The sequence below is a fragment of the Onychostoma macrolepis genome, chromosome 02 (assembly GCF_012432095.1).
Source record: "Onychostoma macrolepis isolate SWU-2019 chromosome 02, ASM1243209v1, whole genome shotgun sequence".
NCBI lineage: Eukaryota > Metazoa > Chordata > Actinopteri > Cypriniformes > Cyprinidae > Onychostoma > Onychostoma macrolepis.
Window position 1 is genome coordinate 5,390,946 of NC_081156.1, and position 19,142 is coordinate 5,410,087.

The window sequence follows — 19,142 nt, forward strand, 5'->3', positions numbered from 1 at the left end:
TTCTTTTGTTTAACATAAAAGAAGATATTTTGCAGAATGTACATAACCAAACAGCAGTTGGTCCCTAATGACTTCCATAGTTTGGAAAAACGTAATATGGAAGTCAATGGAGACCAGATACTTTTGTTATGAAACCTTGCTCCGGAGCAGGATTAGCAGCACTTTGTAGTGTTAACCCTGCATTGTGTTGCCAAACTTGTACAGTGTGAAACGGTGAATGCGGTGTTACAGTAGATTGTTACAGATAGATGGTTAGCAACAAACATACAAATGTTTTGTGTAAGTTTAAATAAAACTATGAATGTTGTCTTAATGGCCAGCACACTCAAATTTCATGCTTTACCTTGTCTAAAATATTTAAGTAGTGCAAACGGCATGCTGAAGGAAAACTAGATGCTGTAGCCACATTATTAATTTATGGTCATGTTTTATTAATTAATTCCCTTGTTTTAGTTAAATCGTGATCATGTTTTACTGATTCTTTCCCTCGTTTTAATTTACTTGTGTCTTAGCCCCAATTTAATTAAAACAAAGGCTCTAATCGATAAGTTGTGGGAACATATGTTTATTTGTGGCCATGATATCTTGTTTTTACCCCTGCGTGTCATGTGCAGGGCACCCAGAGCTGCTTTTGTGATTGTGCATATTAACCAAAGTTGCAAAGCTGCAAAGCAGGTTTTTCTACTGCCTTAATGCCACCCAAAATGGCAATATCACATTTTGTGAAAATAAATAAATTAGATTAATAACTTAATTTATATTGCAGTTTTGCCTTCTCTGTGAAAACTAATGAACAGTTTGTAATGAATGTCTGAAATACTCTTACAAGGAATAGTATTATTAATATTTTAAACTCATTCAGTATTATTAATAATCCACAATAAATAAATAAAAGTCTAGTATTATTATTTGTAAAACCATACATTTCAGAAATCAACAAGTCAACATGAACCTTGATTGAATCATTTTTATTATCTTAGTAGCTGTATTAATATTTATAATAGTTTTTATAAAAATATATTAATTGGAGAAGTCAACATGAACCTTGATTGAATTATTTGATTATATTATTGTTAAAAATATTATCTTAGCATTTGCATTAATTACAATAATAATAACCACACTCAGGGATTTATCTACACTGGGGGAATAAAAGGTCTCACTTTATTTTAAAGTCCAATTCTCATAATTAACAAATCATTAACTACAGCTTTTGCCTCAAACTACTAATTTGCTGCTTATTAATAATTAGTAGGGAAGTTTAGGTGTTGGATAGGATTAGGGATGTAGAATATGGTCATGCAGAATATGTGCTTTATAAGTACTAATAAACACCCAATATGTTATTAATAGGCATGCTAATAAACAGCTAGTTTATAGTGAGAATTGCTCCCTATACTAAAGTGTTACCAAAAATGATAACCTAAAAATAGTAGCATCTAAATTAACTGGTCAAAAGTATTATTTAGCGTCACTGAGCCAACTTATATATACAACAAATGATACCAACAAAACACATTTTTATGGGTTCAGTTGCTCTTTAAGGTAATAATTGCAGGTTTAGCATTGTTTACAGTGTAACAGTAATCTGATTTTATGTATGTTCTCAGGGCCATCATCTCCCGCACGTGCTGGCACTCCCCTGTCTGCTGGCAGTCCGATCCCACCTCTACCACCAAGACCATCATCACGACCTAAACTACCACCTGGAAAACCAAACCTAGCAGATCTGGTATGACTGCATCAGTCGACTTTCTCCATTGCTGTGAAACATTTAAGCATTGAAATCACTAGTGCTTTTGCTTGTGTTTGTTTGTTTGTTTAGGTTATTGCTGAAGATCCAAACGTTAAACTTGAGATAATTAAGCAACTCCAATGATCTTTGATTGTCTACTGTATGTGTGCACTCTATACCCATGTAAATGCTGGATCCAGTAAACCACTGATTACTGGAGTCCAAATTGGGCTTCTGAGTACACTCTTAAAGGTTTTCATAGTGACGCCATAGATAGAAGAACCAGTTCCCCTTTCAGTGAACACTTCTTAAAAGGACCATTTTTCTTAGAGTGAAGAACCTTTTTCCACTGTAAAGAACCTTTTGTGGAATGAAAAGGTTCCATGGATGGCTAAGGTTCTTTGTGGATCCATTGATGCCAGCTTTAGAGTATATGTCTGGTTCAGGCTTTTTGTTTCTCCTCAGGCCCGACCCTTCAGCCCCCCCATCCACTCATGGAGTCCTCCACCCTTCGCTCCTCTGGCCAGAGCTGAGAGCACCTCCTCCATCTCCTCCGTCACCTCTCTGAGCGCAGCCTCCACACCTACACTAGGCCGAGAGCTCAACCTCTCTGTGTCAGGTGGGCCACAACAGAGCTGTCCCAAGTCAGTTATTGCTGATTATGATAAGTGAGGATGATGATACTGAGCATAATGCCTTCTTAAGTTCAGTAAGTTGTGTGTTTTGTATGATATTAGATCTATGTCTGTATTTCAGTGTGTTCCAGAGGTCCGAGTCCTCTCACAATGGGACCCCAGGACACTCTACCAGTGGCAGCTGCCTTCACGGAGACCATCAGCGCCTACTTTAAAGGAGCAGATCCCACTAAGTAGGCATCAGAGCACATTTTGAAGTCACCTTTTGAATTCGGTTCACATTTGGTTGAATTGAATGAAAGTGTACTTAATCGTCTCTCGTGTCTTGTCATGTGGTAGGTGTTTGGTGAAGATCACTGGTGAGATGGTGCTGTCTTTCCCAGCAGGGATCACCAGACACTTCTCCTCTCATCCCAGTCCACCAGTGCTGACCTTTACCATCAGCCAGTACAGTCGGCTGGAGCAGGTCCTTCCCAACCCACAGCTTCTGTGCTGGTAATACATAGTGATGTCCCACTAGTGAAGGAATTGTTCATTTGAGCTGGGCTTTTTAAAGATTCACTCAAGCCATTTCAGAAATAGTTTGTAAATCATCCCACCGTAAATGAGAACTTTGTTTGGGAGTAAAAATCAAGGGGATTGAAGTTGGAAATAGAGTTTAAGATATTAAGGTTATGGCTGATGCTTATCATGGTCAGTATTACAAATTCTATATTATTTTGTCTAAAACAAAAAAAGTGCTACAAGCTAATTTAAGTTTAGCACTTTTTACAACATATGATGTATAGTATGAAAATATATATTGATTTTGAGACCTGCTAAAGATTTTATTTACCAGTGTGATTAAATTATTAGTGTTTAACTGATTAAAGTGAAAGTTAGGTGACAGTAAAGGGAGTCTAAATGTACAAATAGGAAAAATTCATTTGAACAATTAGATATCCAATATTAGCTGATAAATATATAAAACAATGGACAGTACAGATACATTTAAAAATTGCAATATTAGCTAATAACCAATATGGTACCATTATACTGGGCATCCCTAGTAAACAGTAATATTAGGAACAGTTTATATAATTTATTCAAAAGCAGAGCTACTGTATAGCAGTGTTGTAATTTTAACCAGAACTATTAAAAAATATACTTAATTATTATTATTATTATTAATTATATTTTAAAAGTTTTTGTTATTTGAAATAATTTTAAGTGCTAAAACTAAAGCTGAAATTTAAATAAATTAAAGCTAACTAGAAATATTTTACAGCATATAACAAAATTACTAAAAATTTAAAATAAACTGAAAATATAAAAATAAATGCTAATTGAAAATATCAATGCTCTAAATACTTTAATAGTATTTAAAGAATACTGAAATAGCACTGCTGTATAAGCAGCAATAACCTAATGCTCAGGATATTTTACTGCAAATGAAAGAACTTTTGGGAACAAATTTGAATGTCTTAGCTCAATTGATTAAATGTTTTAAAATCAGTTCATTGACTGGTTCCACTGTCCACTAAACTGCTGTTTTTGACCAATAATTCTGAATTGTATTTTGTAAATAAATGTAATAAAAGGACCAATATATTGTCCATTCTAGGGCTGTCAAAATGGCTGAAAAACTAAATTAGAATTTTGTACTTAAATATTATCTATATTCGAATTTGAAAGGCATAATTTCAGTTAGGGGGAAAAATGCTTTTGGCTTTTGCCTTTTGAGGGCGCATCGAGCAAAATATTACATATGCACGTTTCTTCAAAGCAATAAAATAACATGACTATCTTTGAAAAAAGTGCATAATGTTTACATTAATGTTTATAAACCATATATAATTAAATAAGTTGCTTAAACAATTGGAAACAAAACAGCATCATTTATGTACAGTATGTATAGTTTAATATAAAGGACTGAAAACCAATCACAAAGAGTACTTTTATTCATTTAAAAACATGAGATGCAGTGGGACGGGGAAAAACCGCCATAAAGTCTCGAGACAAGTTGAACTTACATTCATTTTACATGGCTTTCTAAACATGCGTCTCTCTTGTGTGAGACCTCATGCTAGTGCAACGGTGATAGATGTCCTATAGAAAGTCCTTCTGTGTGAACGACTTGAACATCATATCCGCATTGATGTTTTTTTCTTTTTCCGCAATATTTTGAATGAACAACACAGCATCACCACATCCAGTGGGTTCAACTGGATAGGCTAAAAAAAGCATTAAAATGCAACAACACCTACATTGTGTGCCGCTGATAAGGCTGCGTGATGCACACCTCGATTTTTAATTTAAATTCGACAAATATTCGAAATTAGAATTATTTTTGACAGCCCTAGTCCATTCCAATAAACATTGGCCCTATATTGGTCATTGAGATTATCTGCATCAGTCTATAACCAGCTAACTAACCATATAACAAAAGTGATCATTTTACCAATTTATTTTATGTTTTTAAATACTTTTTGTGAAATTTTAGTTTAGTGAATATAAAATTGCATGCAGAAGGTATAAATATTGTGTGAGATTTATTCTGTAAATATTTTTGCCCTGCAGCGACACCACGCCACCTACAGGTGATTCGAAGGAGTTCTGGGTCAATATGTCAAACTTGTTGAGTCACCTGAAGAAAGTGGCTGAGCAGAGGCCACAGGCCACGTATTACAACGTAGACATGCTGAAGTACCAGGTGAAATTTTATATTTGAGCATGATCCGTTAGTATCTATATCAGTGAAATCCGAACCTGGTCATCCTCTCGGATGTTTGTGTAGTAGTGTGTGATATTTGAGATTTGGGCTCACAGGTGTCCACTCAAGGCATCCAGTCCACTCCGCTGAACCTTGCGGTGAGCTGGCGTGGTGATGCCAGCAGTACAGACCTCAGGATAGACTATAAATACAACACAGAGGCCATGCACATACCCACACCGCTCACCAACATCCACTTCATGGCAGCTGTGGACGGCGGCGTGAACAAACTGCAGGCTATGCTCCCACCTGCCACCTGGTGAGGATCTGTCAAGAAAATCACATTGCAAATCAACAGCAGTGTGGTGTTGTATAGTGATGTTTGCCCATTTGTTGCATTTTAAGGAACCCAGAGATGCAGAAAATAACGTGGAAGATCCCAGAGCTCTCACAGAGGTCTGAAAATGGAGGTAAATGCCCTTTAGATATTAACTGAAGCAAGGAAAGCCCTCTAACAGCTTTGCAGGAATGCTTAGCTGATGTTGGCAACTGTACAATGTGGTTCACTTGGCAGCATGCCCTAATGGTAGTAAATTGAATTACTCTAAGTAATGGATTGACTTAGCCCAACTAGCTGTTTCTGCATTACACTGTTTATCATGCATGATTCCATGGCGGCTTTGAATGGCATTTTAGAATTGTTTATAGAAATCATGTAGAAGTACCCTGGTTGAAAGTCCTGAACTGCAGCTCGATGATGCTGAGGTCATTAATGAAAGGCTGTTCGGGTGGCACACGTGCTGGCAAGTTGCTTTTCTTTCTGCAAGCAGAGCAGATGAAGCATCTCTGTTCACTGCAGAGGCTTATCATCTGCTTTCACTCCAACTGCAGGTTGCTCAAAACAAACTGAAATAAATGCATGGAAATGCTCTTTCGTATTTCTCTACTTTTGAGTTATGTAACATATTAATACACAGATTCTCCTGAAATTTAAAACTAAGTCTCAAAAGGGATTTATGCATTATGCTTACAGAATAGTTCACCCCAAAATGTAAAATCTGTCATTAATTACTCACCCTCATGTCGTTCCAAACCTGTAAGACCTTCGTTCATCTTCGGAAAACACAAATGAAGATATTTTTGATAAAATCAAACCTGACCGTATAGACAGTAGCGATGGGACGATACACCTACCTCCCGATTCGATACTATTACGATACTTGGGTGCCGATACAATATGTATTGCGATTTTTTTTAAATATTTTTTTATTTTTATTTTTTAAGAATTTAGATTCTACAAGTATTGCGATTCGATATTGCTGTGTTGCGATTTTTGTTTTTAACTCTAGACCATGGGAAAAAGTTGAAATACTTGATTATACCCTTAAAAGAGACTGTATATGATGAGTCATATTAAGAAAAACAATGCATCACATCTTTCTGAACTTTTATTTCAGGAGCATACACATACACAGTGTATATTTAAAGTACCTTGAACCATGAAACTTTAAAGTACCAAAACCCTGAACTTGCACATGAATATAATAGTCAAATGTTCAACAAAATGAGCAGAAAAAATACTTTCTGAAATAAAATAAAGTGCTATGTTACCGTGCATACCGTTTTAGTCATGTTTTCCCGGCAGTGTGTAAAATCCTTGGGATTCAAAACATGAAGTTGCAGAAAGAATTCTGGAAGAGGTTTGATCCTCTTCCTCCGTCATAGTTTTGCTTTCTCGCACCGGCTTGAAACGTATATGACGTCATCTAATGCAGCAGCACTGCGCACGTAGAATGATCGTTGTATGACGTTATCAAAGCCCCGCGAGAGCTACAGAGAACAGACGGCTCCTGATGCTTTCAAATCGCTCTCGCGGTACTTTGATGTCATACGCTGATCAGCTGCGCGGTGCTGCTTCAAGTCCAACACATCGATACATTTCGCCCTCTGTTGGAATTAAAAAGCGCTAACTTCTCCCCACCACCTCTTAGGAAAAGTAAAATAATGAAATATAAATCGATTCTGAGGTAAACCAATCGATTTTTAAATAGTTTTAAAAAGAATCGCGATAGTTAGGTGAATCGATTTTTTTCTCCCACCCCTAATAGACAGCAAGGGAACTACCACGTTCAAGGCCCAGAAAGGTAGTAAGGCCATCGTTAAAATAGTCCATGTGACATCAGTGGTTCAACCTAATTTTATGAAGCTACGATAATATTTTTTGTGCGCAAAGAAAACAAAAATAACGACTTTATTCTAGGGCTGTCAAAATGGCTGAAAAACTAAATTCGAATTTTGTACTTAAATATTATCAATATTCGAATTATATTCAAATTCAAAAGGCATCATTTCAGTTAGGGGGAAAATGCTTTTGGCTTCTCTCCTGGGGCCACAAGAGGGTGCATCGAGCAAAATATCACTAATGCATGTTTATTAAAGCAATAAATAAGATGACTATCTACGAAAAAAGTGCACAATGTTTAAAATAATGTTTATAAACTATATATATATATATATATATATATATATATATATATATATATATATATATATATATATATATATATAATTAAGTTACTTAAACAATTAGAAACAAAACAGCATCATTTATGTATGTATAGTTTAATACAAAGGACAGAAAACCAATCACAAAGAGTACTTTTATTCATTTAATAACATGAGATGCAGTGGGACGGGGAAAAACCGCTATAAAGTCTTGAGACATGTTTTTTAATTTTACATGGCTTTCTAAACATGCATCTCTCTGGTGTGAGACGTCAAGCGAGTGCAACGGTGATAGATGTCCCTATAGAACTTGCGCAAAATATGCATTCTGTGTGAACGCCTTGGTTTCAGTTTTGCCATAAACAAGATCTTCTCCGCATTGATGTTCTCTTTTTTTCCGCAATATTTTGAATGAACAACGCAGCATCACCACATCCAGTGGGTTCAACTGGATAGGCTAAAAAAAAGCATTAAAATGCAACGACACCTACATCGTCATCGCATCTTGTGTGCCAGTGATAAGGCTGCGTGATGCACACCTCAAATTCAAATGCAACGTTTTTGATTTCGAATGTGGATTTTTATTTTAAATTCGACGAATATTCGAATTTCAAAAAAAAATTTGACACCCCTACTTTATTCAACAATTTCTTCTGTACCGTGCCTTCGATGCGTGTTCACAAGAGTACCATGACGCATTCACTTTTGGGTGAACTATCCCTTTAAATGTCATCAACCAAATATCTTTTACATCTTCGTTGTGTTTATACTCACACTCTTACAAACTATTGTAACTCAAACTTTCCAACTTGTAGATTTTAAATGAAGATAGAAAGAGTTTTCAGAAACAATCATTGTGACGTGGAAGTCGTGCAAGTGCTAATTTTATGCATTAATACAAAAGCCGATGGTAAAATCCTGTTGGGTTTTTTGTTGAGGGAACCAGGGGTGATAAGGGGCATACAAAAATATGTCATCACTGAAGCACTCTATACAGTGTCAAGCAGTGGTTCTAGAATCAATCATAAACAGCCTAGGAACTTGCCTCTTTAAATATTCATGCACCGTTTACAGTTGCAGAAACTTCATTACATCATCTGAGGCAAGGTTTATATATTTAACAGTGATGACAAACATGTTAACTGATGTTTTTCAAAAGACCAGAGCATACTTGTGGCAGCATTTCCACAGATTAAGTTAAAGTGCCCCTATTATGGGTTATGAAAGGTTCATATTTTGGTTTTGGGAGTCCCCAACAACAGGTTGACATGCATGCAAGGTCAAAAAAACACTTTAATTTTCTTATAATATGCATTTATTTTTACCTTATTTGCTCAACGACTCCCAAACGATTCGCTCAATGATTCATTTTTCCAAACCCCTCCTTTGCGTGACGCTAATCTGCGGTGATTGGTCCGATTGGTCGATTTCATTTAAAGCAGAGTGCAGTGCTGCTTTGTGTACAGCCGTTACCGGGGAAACAGCTATTTTTAACACATTTTTAGCACCTAGTGGCAACAAGTGGGCGGCAATATGCTAATGTTTCATGTTGACGTCAACATGAAACGGCTTAAGATTCGTTTTAAAAACGACTCGTTTCAATCATTCAGAGTCAATAACTTTATACACGGTGCACTTTCAGATTTAAAACTTTGTAGGATGTTTTCATTCACTTAGAGCTGTGTTACACACTTCATGAAAGGTCATTTTCAAAAATCCATAATAGGGGCACTTTAAGAAAAACAGGTTGTGTGCAGAACTTGTCCAGTAAGGTTATAAGGTTCTATCTGCATTCTGAGCAGTTTTGAGATACTGAGCTTCACAGTTTTTGCGTTCCGTCGACTTCTGTAGATAGAAACAAAAAAAAGGCCCAAAATGTACACAGCTTACAAAAGAAACATCACATAATGTAAATAAGTTGTCACAGAATAAGAATATGTGAATAACTTAGTTTTGACAAAAATGTCAGAAAGAGCCTTATAATTACAAGGCGATGAAATGTACTATGTGAATAAACATTCTGGTAGGATATAAATCTGTTGTCCCTTCATTGTGTGTCAGGGGTGGGCGCTCTTCTGGCTCGCTTCCAGCTAGCCGAGGGTCCCAGCAGACCTTCTCAGCTGGCGGTGCAGTTCACCAGTGAGGGCAGCACTCTGTCTGGCTGTGATTTTCAACTCCTAGGTTCAGGCTACAGACTCTCCCTGGTTAAAAAAAGGTTTTCTGCAGGTATGTCTTTTAAGAAATATCTACCTACAAGGTGCTTAAACTACTTGAATTTGAGTTTTTGAAAATGAAGTACTGTGGATATATTGGATCTGTGCATTAGGTCTTAAAGTGGCCGCAGCATAATATACTTGATGCTGTCTGTGTCCTAACAACAAAGAAAAATAAATCGCTCGCTGCTCTTGACTGAATAACATTTGTAGCTGTAACAAGGATTAATCTATATTTAATTTCTACATTTTACATTTGATTATTTAATTTCTAGCTGAATACGACTTTTAGACCTGCTTGGACAATTTAAAGCACTGTTCATTTCATTTGCATCTTTGTTCTGTTGTATTTGTTTATGCTATTGCTTGTAATTAGCTCATTTGTTCTTATTGCATTACTGACTATTTGTCTTGAAGATTGAACTTTAAATTTGTTAGGCTAATAGTTTTTGCTGTGGTATTGAAATTGCAATGGAGAGATTTCAATTTCTAAAATATCTAAACATTTTGGTGGCTTTTTTATTAGAATACAAAGTTACCTGGGTCAAACACAATGAAAACAATAACTTTTTTATTTTTTAATTCATTTATTTATTTTGTGGCTGGGCAAGTAGACATATGAACCACTGGCCCAACTGTAATCCTTGAAAACCCCCAAAATAGTATTTGAAAATTGAAAAGTCCTGGAATTATTATAGTATCTGTACGGACCCTGAAGTAAATTTTTTACACAGTATCTGATACAAAGATGGGCTTTTTTTGTATTCTGCAGGTAAATATCTGGCAGACAACTGACCTGGCCACAGTGATGTAGGATGGACTGTGAGTGGGATGTTAGGATGCTCTTTTGGCACTACAAAGACTTTCGAAAATGTTTTTATTGAAATACAGCACTCAAAATCTCACGTATAATGTCTGGTGTAGAATATCATCAGTGCGTTCTGTGGGTGTGTGTATGTGAATATTAGTAAATATTTTGTGTGTATATGATAAAACTTCAGGACAAATGCAATACGTGGAATTTTTTCGCTGGGTTCTTGCAGAAGGCAGAGTTTCCTTTTTCACTATTGCACATTCTCTCTCTGCCCATTACAATCTAATGATACCAGGGTTCACATACGGAACACACCTGTCAGCAGTGTTTGGTTTTCTTTTAGCTATTTTGACAGATTATAAACAATACAATTCAACTAGCATGAGGTCTCTCCCAAACAATGCTACAGATTTTGAGATTCAGTTTGTTAACATTAGTTATTGCATTAGGTATCATGAACTAACAACGAACAATATTGTTACAGCCTTTTTAATTCTAGGTTAATGTTCATTTCTGCATGTACTGTACACTACTGTTTAAAGTCAGTAAGTGTTTTTTTGTTTTGTTTTTTTAAGAAATTAATATTAATTCAGCAAGGATTCACTCAGTTGTAACTTTCTGTTCATCAAAGAATCCTGAAAAAAATGTGTCCTGTTGAGCTGTACAACTGTTTTCAACATTGATAATAATAATAATAATAATTCTTTCTTGAGCATCAAATCAGCATATGTGACCCTGGACCACAAAACCAGTCTTAAGTGTCAATTTTTCGAAATTGAGATTTATACATCATCTGAAAGCTGAATAAATAAGCTTTCTGTTGATGTATGGGTTGTTAGGATCGGACAATATTTGGCCGAGATACAACTATTTGAAAATGTGGAATCTGAGGGTGCAAAAAAATCCCTAAGTTCTTAGCAATGCATATTACTAATCAAAAATTAAGTTTTGATATATTTACATTAGGAAATTTACAAAATATCTTCATGGAACATGATCTTTACTTAATATTCTAATGATTTTTGGCATAAAAGAAAAATTTATAATTTTGACCCATACAATGTATTTTTGGTTATTGCTACAAATATACCCCAGCGACTTAAGACTGGTTTTGTGCTCCAGGGTCACATATATATATATATATATATATATATATATATATATTAAAATAGAAAACAGTTATTTTAAATTTGTATAATATCTTGATGTTTTTATTGTATTTTTGATTAAATAAATTGAAATAGAATTTTTTTTAAATCTTACCGACCTCAAACATTTTGAGTCATAGAAATTAACATTAATTATGAGCAAAATATGAATTAGCTATGTTAGTAAATTTATGAATTAACATTAACCTAGATTATTAATGCTGTAAAAATGTTGTTCGTTATTAGTTTATGATGCGTAAAACCAATGTTAGAGAATTAACCCTTATTGTAAAGTCTTACCATGCTACAATTAGAGACCGGTTAGAAATGATGAGAGAGAAATACAGAGACATGCTTCCACAGAATATTCTCCTCAGTATCATCTCAAATGCCTCTAGCGTCAGTGTTAATGTTGATTTGATGTTATTGGTGAATGCATGTTAGAGTGCATCACTTCTGTCTAGTTGGCCCGTAGCCCTTTGTTAAATTAAGTGCTTAAACATGGATGTAACTGACATTCATAATTCATGCAAAAAGTGATGCCTACTTTTATTTTCTTTTTTTAATCATTTATTTATGTAGACATTTTAGGGAAATGAAACTCCATTTGTGTCAGGGATGCAGAATTCCTTAAATCGAAATAAACTTAAGGAATTGGTCAAATATAAACATTTTTCCTTTTGGTTTTCCACAATGTGGATTTAATTTTCCCAAATCATTGTACTGTAGCAATATTTAAAGATAATGTGTAAAAATGTAAAATAGAAATTGTTATACATGTATCCAAATGGATATAGTTTCTATGTCTTTCCTGTCAAGTTATTGTTAGCATTTACAGTTCATGACGGCACTTTATTTTAATTTATTAATTTGTTTAAAATTCACAGAATTTATTTTATGCCTATTTTGTGGTTTGTAATGGATTATGAACACTCGGACTGTTTTTATTGTTGAAAACGGGAAAGAAACAGCATTTTAACTGACTAGTACAGAAGAACATTTATCACATCCTTTCATTTATCACTTCCTTGTACTGTATTGTGTTGAAAGTAAGGAAATGTTCATCTTTATTCTCAATGTTTTTGTTTGCTGAGCTATATAGACTTTGTCACAAGACTTATATGTGGATCATTGCCTTTACAGTTGTGAGAGTATCCATCCATCCAAGTGTGTAGAAACTTACAGTGTCTAAAAAATATCTCTAGTTGAAGAGATATAATTTAGAAATACACATGACATTCCTGGATCATTTTCGGTCATGTGGGTCGGCTAACCTGGGTTTAGTTAAGTGTCATATTATTTCTGCCATTCATTAAGTGTACTTTATTTCGGTGGTTTGGAGGCCTTACCTTACCCAAAAAGTGGAGGGATTGAAAGACAGCTGCTGCTTGTGGATGGTTTATTCCAGTTAAAACATGTCTCCATCTCTCATTTTATATATATAAAAAATGTACTTATTACTTTTTATCCCACAGATGTTGTTGTATTGTGTTTGTCAGCTATCTTGCATCTTGTTCATACATCGTTCAGAAAATGGAATATGCAAACATTTCATGCATAGAGTAACCTCTCCCCAGATTTTAAGAGAATATAGAGACTGAAAATGCTAAATATATCAGAAGTGAAAATTATGTAATGTCTTAAAAAATAAAATCAAGAAATTCATGTTTAACATTCTTGGCTACTTGTTGAGGTCATTGTCACTAAACACAATATACGCACTTAAACAAATCCTCATGCAAATAACACGAAAAACATAGCTTTTTATTTATTATTGCAGGGATGAAATTACCAGTATTAAATATTCTCCGAAATTTCTCAGAATTGGGAGTATAGCAAACTATAGTCAACACTATGTTTATGCTTAGAAGAAGGCTACATCAAATATTTTTATTTTATTTTTTGTTTTCTTTCTTTAAAAAGAATGACCACGGTTTTACCAAACATTCTGAACTGTGTTTAACATAATAAATGGTGGAATTTGTTTGTTTTTTTAAATCCAAATTCACACAAATCCCACTATAACTATCACTTTAGCTTATAAACACTAATTACAGGGTTTCTGCATTGACCATCCACAAATTAAGGCCTAATTTTGTTCTTGTTTTAAACATAAACTCGTTTAATTTTGTTCAGTTTCTCTGAAAACAAGACTTCATATGCTTCTATTTGCATCTCAGGTAAATGTATCATGATTTAAGGATGTTTAGATATATATTTCAAGCCATGACTTTATGAATTTAAGACTTTCTGCTTTGATTTAAGACAAAAAGGTCTTAAATTCATAAAGAACATCAGTTTAATGCAGTGTGAGTATAAGGTGCAGTATAAGTCATTTTCATATTCTAGTTGAGCTATTTCTTTGTTTGTTTTGTGTGTAAAAAAATGAATTAAAAAGTAATGGAGATCGGTTGAATGTTATATTTTCAAACTTTGAAGTGCTGCTAATAACTTAAACATCTACATTTAGAGAACTTGTTGACATATTGTGCTCCCTTCGGTTTTTTCCTTACATTTTCTTTCATTGGTCTTAAAAAGGTGTTTAAATAGTCTTGCATTTAAATCCGCTCACGTGAGCGTAACTAAGCAAAGTCAGCGTGCTATAATTAACATTTCAAAACTAAACTGTTGCCATAGTCGCCTCAGAATTCGTACAGTAATTCATTGGCGGGAGATCCTACTCAAAGAGAAAATGAAATCCTCTGTTGTCAAGGCAACGTTTGGCAACAAGCCGGTGGCGGTGCTGAGCATTTCCGGTTTGTGGAAGAGTCACATCAAAGCGGTAAGTGTGTTTTGCTGAGATGAAAGTTATGTACATGCGTTTGAGTTTAAATTACGATCTATTTTATCAACAGAAACAAGTTTATTTTAATAGACTTCTAAATTATTAATGCAAATGTAAATGTTTTTTTTTTTTTTTTATGTCTTTCAGGTTTTCATAGAAGAGCATTTTCAATTTAGTCGATATTCCGCAATAAAATGTCTGATTTAGCGAAAGAGAAAGCAGCACGTCTGCTGAAGAAGCGCGGAAGCTTGTCTTCTCTGGGCAGTCATGAAGTCAGAGCTAAAGAAACCTTTGCCAAAACTAAGGAGTGAGTTACTGTCATTCCTTAACACGTAACAAAATAATAATGTTGATAGGTGTCAGTATAAAAGTATAGATGATGAAGGATCATGTGTGTTTGTGTGTAGCTCTATCAGCACAGTGTCCTACATGGAAGAGCCTGGACATCATGATGATATTCCACGGCCTGCGGTGCAAATGGAGAACACCTATCAGCTCAGTGAGTCTCTTCTCCTTCACTGCCATAGAGATACTAACCTCACCAAATAAGCCATTCATTAAGATCCAGCAATATGATTTTACACAAAAGAAACTGATATCATATATGTGACCCTGGACCACAAAACCAGTCATAAGAGTCAATTTATACATCATCTGAAAGATGAATAAATAAGCTTTTCATTGATGTATGGTATTGATGTATACAACTGAACCGAGATACAACTATTTGAAAATCTGGAATCTGAGGGTGCAAAAAAATCTAAATATTGAGAAAATCGCCTTTAAAGTTGTCTAAATGAAGTTCTTAGCAATGCATATTACTAATCAAAAATTAAGTTTTGATATATTTACAGTAGTAAATTTACAAAATGTCTTCATGGAACATGATCTTTACCACAAAGAAAAATCAATCATTTTGATCCATACAGTGAATTTTTGGCTATTGCTACAATTGACCATATGCACGGAGCGCTTTTTAGAACTTCCGGATAAAGATAAGCCAGCTCGTAATCTTCCGTGAAGCTCATTTTATATGTGCTATATATAGGTAGAGACTCTCACAGAAACCTCTCTTGCCTCATTCTTATCAGAATCTGAGAAAAAAATAATTGCAACACCGTAAATAATGACGGCGGCATTAACATACAGTTTCATGTTATTAAAGAACATGAAATTTTATATGCAGAGTCTTGTAATCCCAGGAAAGTACCCAGATGCGTAACTGTACATTTAAATGCTGACAAATAAACACTATCCTAACTGTTTAGGCAGTTAGGCTAATCTCTTCAACGACTTCTTAATGGTATTCTTGATAATCAATATCTTACCTTCATAGCCATGAACACATTTTTAAAATCTTATGAAATTTTAAAGCCTTTATTATTTCTCAACTCTGTGTGGTAACACTTTTCATTCATGAAGCCGACATGAAGAAATGTGCTAATAACGTGTCTCGGCGAAAAATAAAGACTTTTTAAGAAGAAAATGAAATTACCGTTATAACCAGGAGATGGCAGTATAAGATCACTCATTGGTTGCAGCTGCCTGCCTAGTTTTTTTCACGTCTGATTTATTATAAAATAAATATTACAACAAATTTAGTACTTTATCGCACTGAAGTATGAAGTATAGCAAGTGCAGGAAGTCACAAAGTCACTTGTCATTTAAAGAACTAAATAAATAAGGCCAGAGGGCAGCCTATAATGTCGAATTATTTAAATACCTAAATACAAAATAAATAAATTGGTATAATGTTCAATAATGCATTCAATATTTTGAAATGATTAGATTTAATTTAATAACTATTTTTAAAGTTTTATCCAACACAGACTTGCTGCTGTAGTTTTGTTAGTCTGAATCAGTTAATGCACAGCTCTATTTTGACATCGGCTCGTCAGATGATTCATTCCGTTGCTGCTGTCAATCATAGCAATGATTCGCCGCATGATTTAACGGATTCACTCGCGTAAATTTAACATTCGCTTTTGTCATTCCTGAAACATTATACGTGGATATTTGGTCCTCTTAGACAGATAAAAATTTTCTCCAAATTGTTAATGGATTATGTAGAGAAACCGAGCAAAGGACGTTCCCCTTTCGGCACAGTACAGTTGACCGGAAATGACTGCGCTGGCTTATCTAAAACCAGGAAGTAATCGTGCATATGGTCAATTATAGACGGTTTCATCGGGCGCACGCGCCTGGACCTATGTTAACTTCCGGTCTGTGTTTGTTTATCGGTCTTGTTAGTGGCGCCGGCTACAAACACAGTTAAAGTTAAAGTGATAAGTGATCAGTAATGAAGTTGGGCTCAGGTTGTTGTGCTGTGGGATGTGTTTCACATACATTTATTTATGTGTGGCGACCCGCCACGATATCGAAACGGACCGATTTTCCAAATGGCTTCATTGAATAAACATGAGCACGTAATGCACGTTTAAAAATCAAAACGAGGCGCGGGTGTTTTTATATCACTGTATTTCTGAAGGACAACTGTCTTTAGAAAATGTTCGATGTCATTTTCATTTCATCTAGCAAGTTATATGCCTGATAAAGCAGCTTTTGTGAGCTCAGCGCTGCTTTGTGTAACGTACAACCCAACAGCCGTTTCCGGGGAAACCTCTAGTTCTCCCGCTTTAAAGCGCCTCCTGCTGGCAGAGAATGAATTTGCATTTTTAATAAGTCCGTCCAAGTAGTTAATCGCTGCAAACCACACCAGCCCAGGACCTCCACATCCAGCATCTTCACCTCCAAGATCATCTGAGACCAGCCACCCAGACAGCTGCTGCAACAATGGGTTTGCATAACCAAAGAATTTCTGCACAAACTGTCAGAAACTGTCTCAGGGAAGCTCATCTGCATGCTCGTCCTCCTCATCGGGGTCTCGACCTGACTGCAGTTCGTCGTGGTAACCAACTTGAGTGGGCAAATGCTCACATTCGATGGCGTCTGACACTTTGGAGAGGTGTTTGCTTCACGGATAAATCCTGGTTTTCACTGTACAGGGCAGATGGCAGACATTGTGTATTGTGTCGTGTGGGTGAGCGGTTTGCTGATGTCAACGTTGTGGATCGAGTGGCCCATGGTGGTCACACCAGATACTGACTGGTTTTCGGACCCCCCGAATTGAGATGGGCTATGAAGTCAGAGGTCATTTGCTAGACATCTTGTCCTTCTTATTTTGCCCCACAGTCATGTGCATTTTATGAGTTTTATATCAGTAAATCATAGTAAATGTTTGCACAGGCCCCGCACGACGTTTCCCGGTGTTAACAGTGAAGGACATTCTGAAGGATGTGTTGACCAGCTACCTGCAGGAGGAGAAATATGAACCCGAGCTGTGCAGACAGATGACCAAAACCATCTCTGAGGTCAGCTGACCTTCACACACTCGTTAGTCATTATTTCTAAATTATAATAAACACATAGCACATCAACACATTTAACACTGACTTATCAGCACGCATATTTTATTTAGTAAAAGCATGTTGAGGTTATAAATATATAAACACAGATATATGCTAAAGCATGTTCTGTTATTGTGATTTCAGGTGGTCAAGGCCAGAGTTAAAGATTTGATGATTCCCCGCTATAAGATCATCGTCATCATCAGCATTGGTCAGATTAGAGACCAGAACATGCGCATGGGGAGTCGATGCCTGTGGGACGAAACACACGATAATTTCTCCTCGCACACTTTCAAAAACAGCTCGCTCTTCGCCACCGCTACTGTCTATGGGGTTTATTTTGAATGAGTGTGTAAGAATATCAGCTGGGTTTTAGTGACAAGTGATTTCAGCCGACCAGTGGCATCTACACTACATATTTGCTCTGAGATTTCTCAAGTCAGTTAAATGGCCTTTAAAATGACTTTTTGAGATTACAACTAGAGGTTGAGTATGTATGAGGCAATTCCGTTTCCTCAACATCTCTCATAACCATATGTTAAATGCAACGGTTTAAACAAAACATAGGAACATATATATATTGCACTCATGTTAATTCTACATTCTTGCCGATGATGAGATTTGTGACAGCTTCAAATGAAGTTGCTAAGGGCTGTAAATGTTGGCCAGAAGTGTAATTATTGTCTATATTAATGCCTACTATTTAATGTTTATATTATGGAAGCACATTTTGGACAAGATTTAAATACCATTATTGTAACAAGAAAACGTTTTACCTCATATATACAATTAAAAATATTAATCTCTTACCATATATTGAATTGAAAGGTCATCATTTTAATACCTCGTTGTGTGTCATACCTCAGTGTAAGTCAATAAATCTGTTTGTCTATTGTCAGTAATTTGTTTTGAGAACTTAGAAGTACATTTTTAGTATTTCCAGTTATTATTATTAACTGTTTCAACTGTTATTGTTTGATAATTCATTACTGTCAAATATGTTCATTTATTCAGTTCAGTTAATATAGTTTTAATACATGTTTTGTTTAACAGAAAATAACTCTGCTACAGAAGTCTATGAAAATATGGTTTAAAATAATTTAAATGAAAATGAATTGAACATTTCAGCAAAATCATACCATTGCTATTAAGCCAAACATCAAACTATTATTTTACTGAAAAAACTCTTACTCACATTCGCACAGTCA

At 35.3% G+C, this 19,142-nt stretch overlaps 2 protein-coding genes across 6 annotated transcripts in view; both read left to right on the forward strand.

Annotated features, from left to right (window-relative positions):
• Window positions 1-13,408, forward strand: part of sgip1b (SH3GL interacting endocytic adaptor 1b) — a 32,772-nt gene extending 19,364 nt beyond the window's left edge. For all 5 annotated transcript variants that reach the window (XM_058760115.1, XM_058760105.1, XM_058760090.1 and 2 more), the window contains 9 exons: window positions 1,611-1,732; window positions 2,201-2,354; window positions 2,492-2,603; window positions 2,710-2,865; window positions 4,930-5,062; window positions 5,179-5,381; window positions 5,468-5,532; window positions 9,629-9,793; window positions 10,553-13,408. In XM_058760115.1, the coding sequence (XP_058616098.1) occupies window positions 1,611-1,732; window positions 2,201-2,354; window positions 2,492-2,603; window positions 2,710-2,865; window positions 4,930-5,062; window positions 5,179-5,381; window positions 5,468-5,532; window positions 9,629-9,793; window positions 10,553-10,575 (1,133 nt within the window). In that variant the 3' untranslated portion in view covers window positions 10,576-13,408. The remainder of the gene's footprint in view (window positions 1-1,610; window positions 1,733-2,200; window positions 2,355-2,491; window positions 2,604-2,709; window positions 2,866-4,929; window positions 5,063-5,178; window positions 5,382-5,467; window positions 5,533-9,628; window positions 9,794-10,552) is intronic.
• Window positions 13,409-14,466: 1,058 nt separating this feature from the next.
• On the forward strand, window positions 14,467-18,286 carry dynlt5 (dynein light chain Tctex-type family member 5). Its single transcript, XM_058757120.1, has 5 exons — window positions 14,467-14,524; window positions 14,675-14,834; window positions 14,935-15,026; window positions 17,774-17,898; window positions 18,079-18,286. The coding sequence occupies exons 2-5, from the start codon at window positions 14,722-14,724 to the stop codon at window positions 18,280-18,282; spliced, it is 534 nt and encodes a 177-aa protein (XP_058613103.1). The 5' UTR covers window positions 14,467-14,524; window positions 14,675-14,721; the 3' UTR covers window positions 18,283-18,286.
• Window positions 18,287-19,142: the final 856 nt, after the last annotated feature.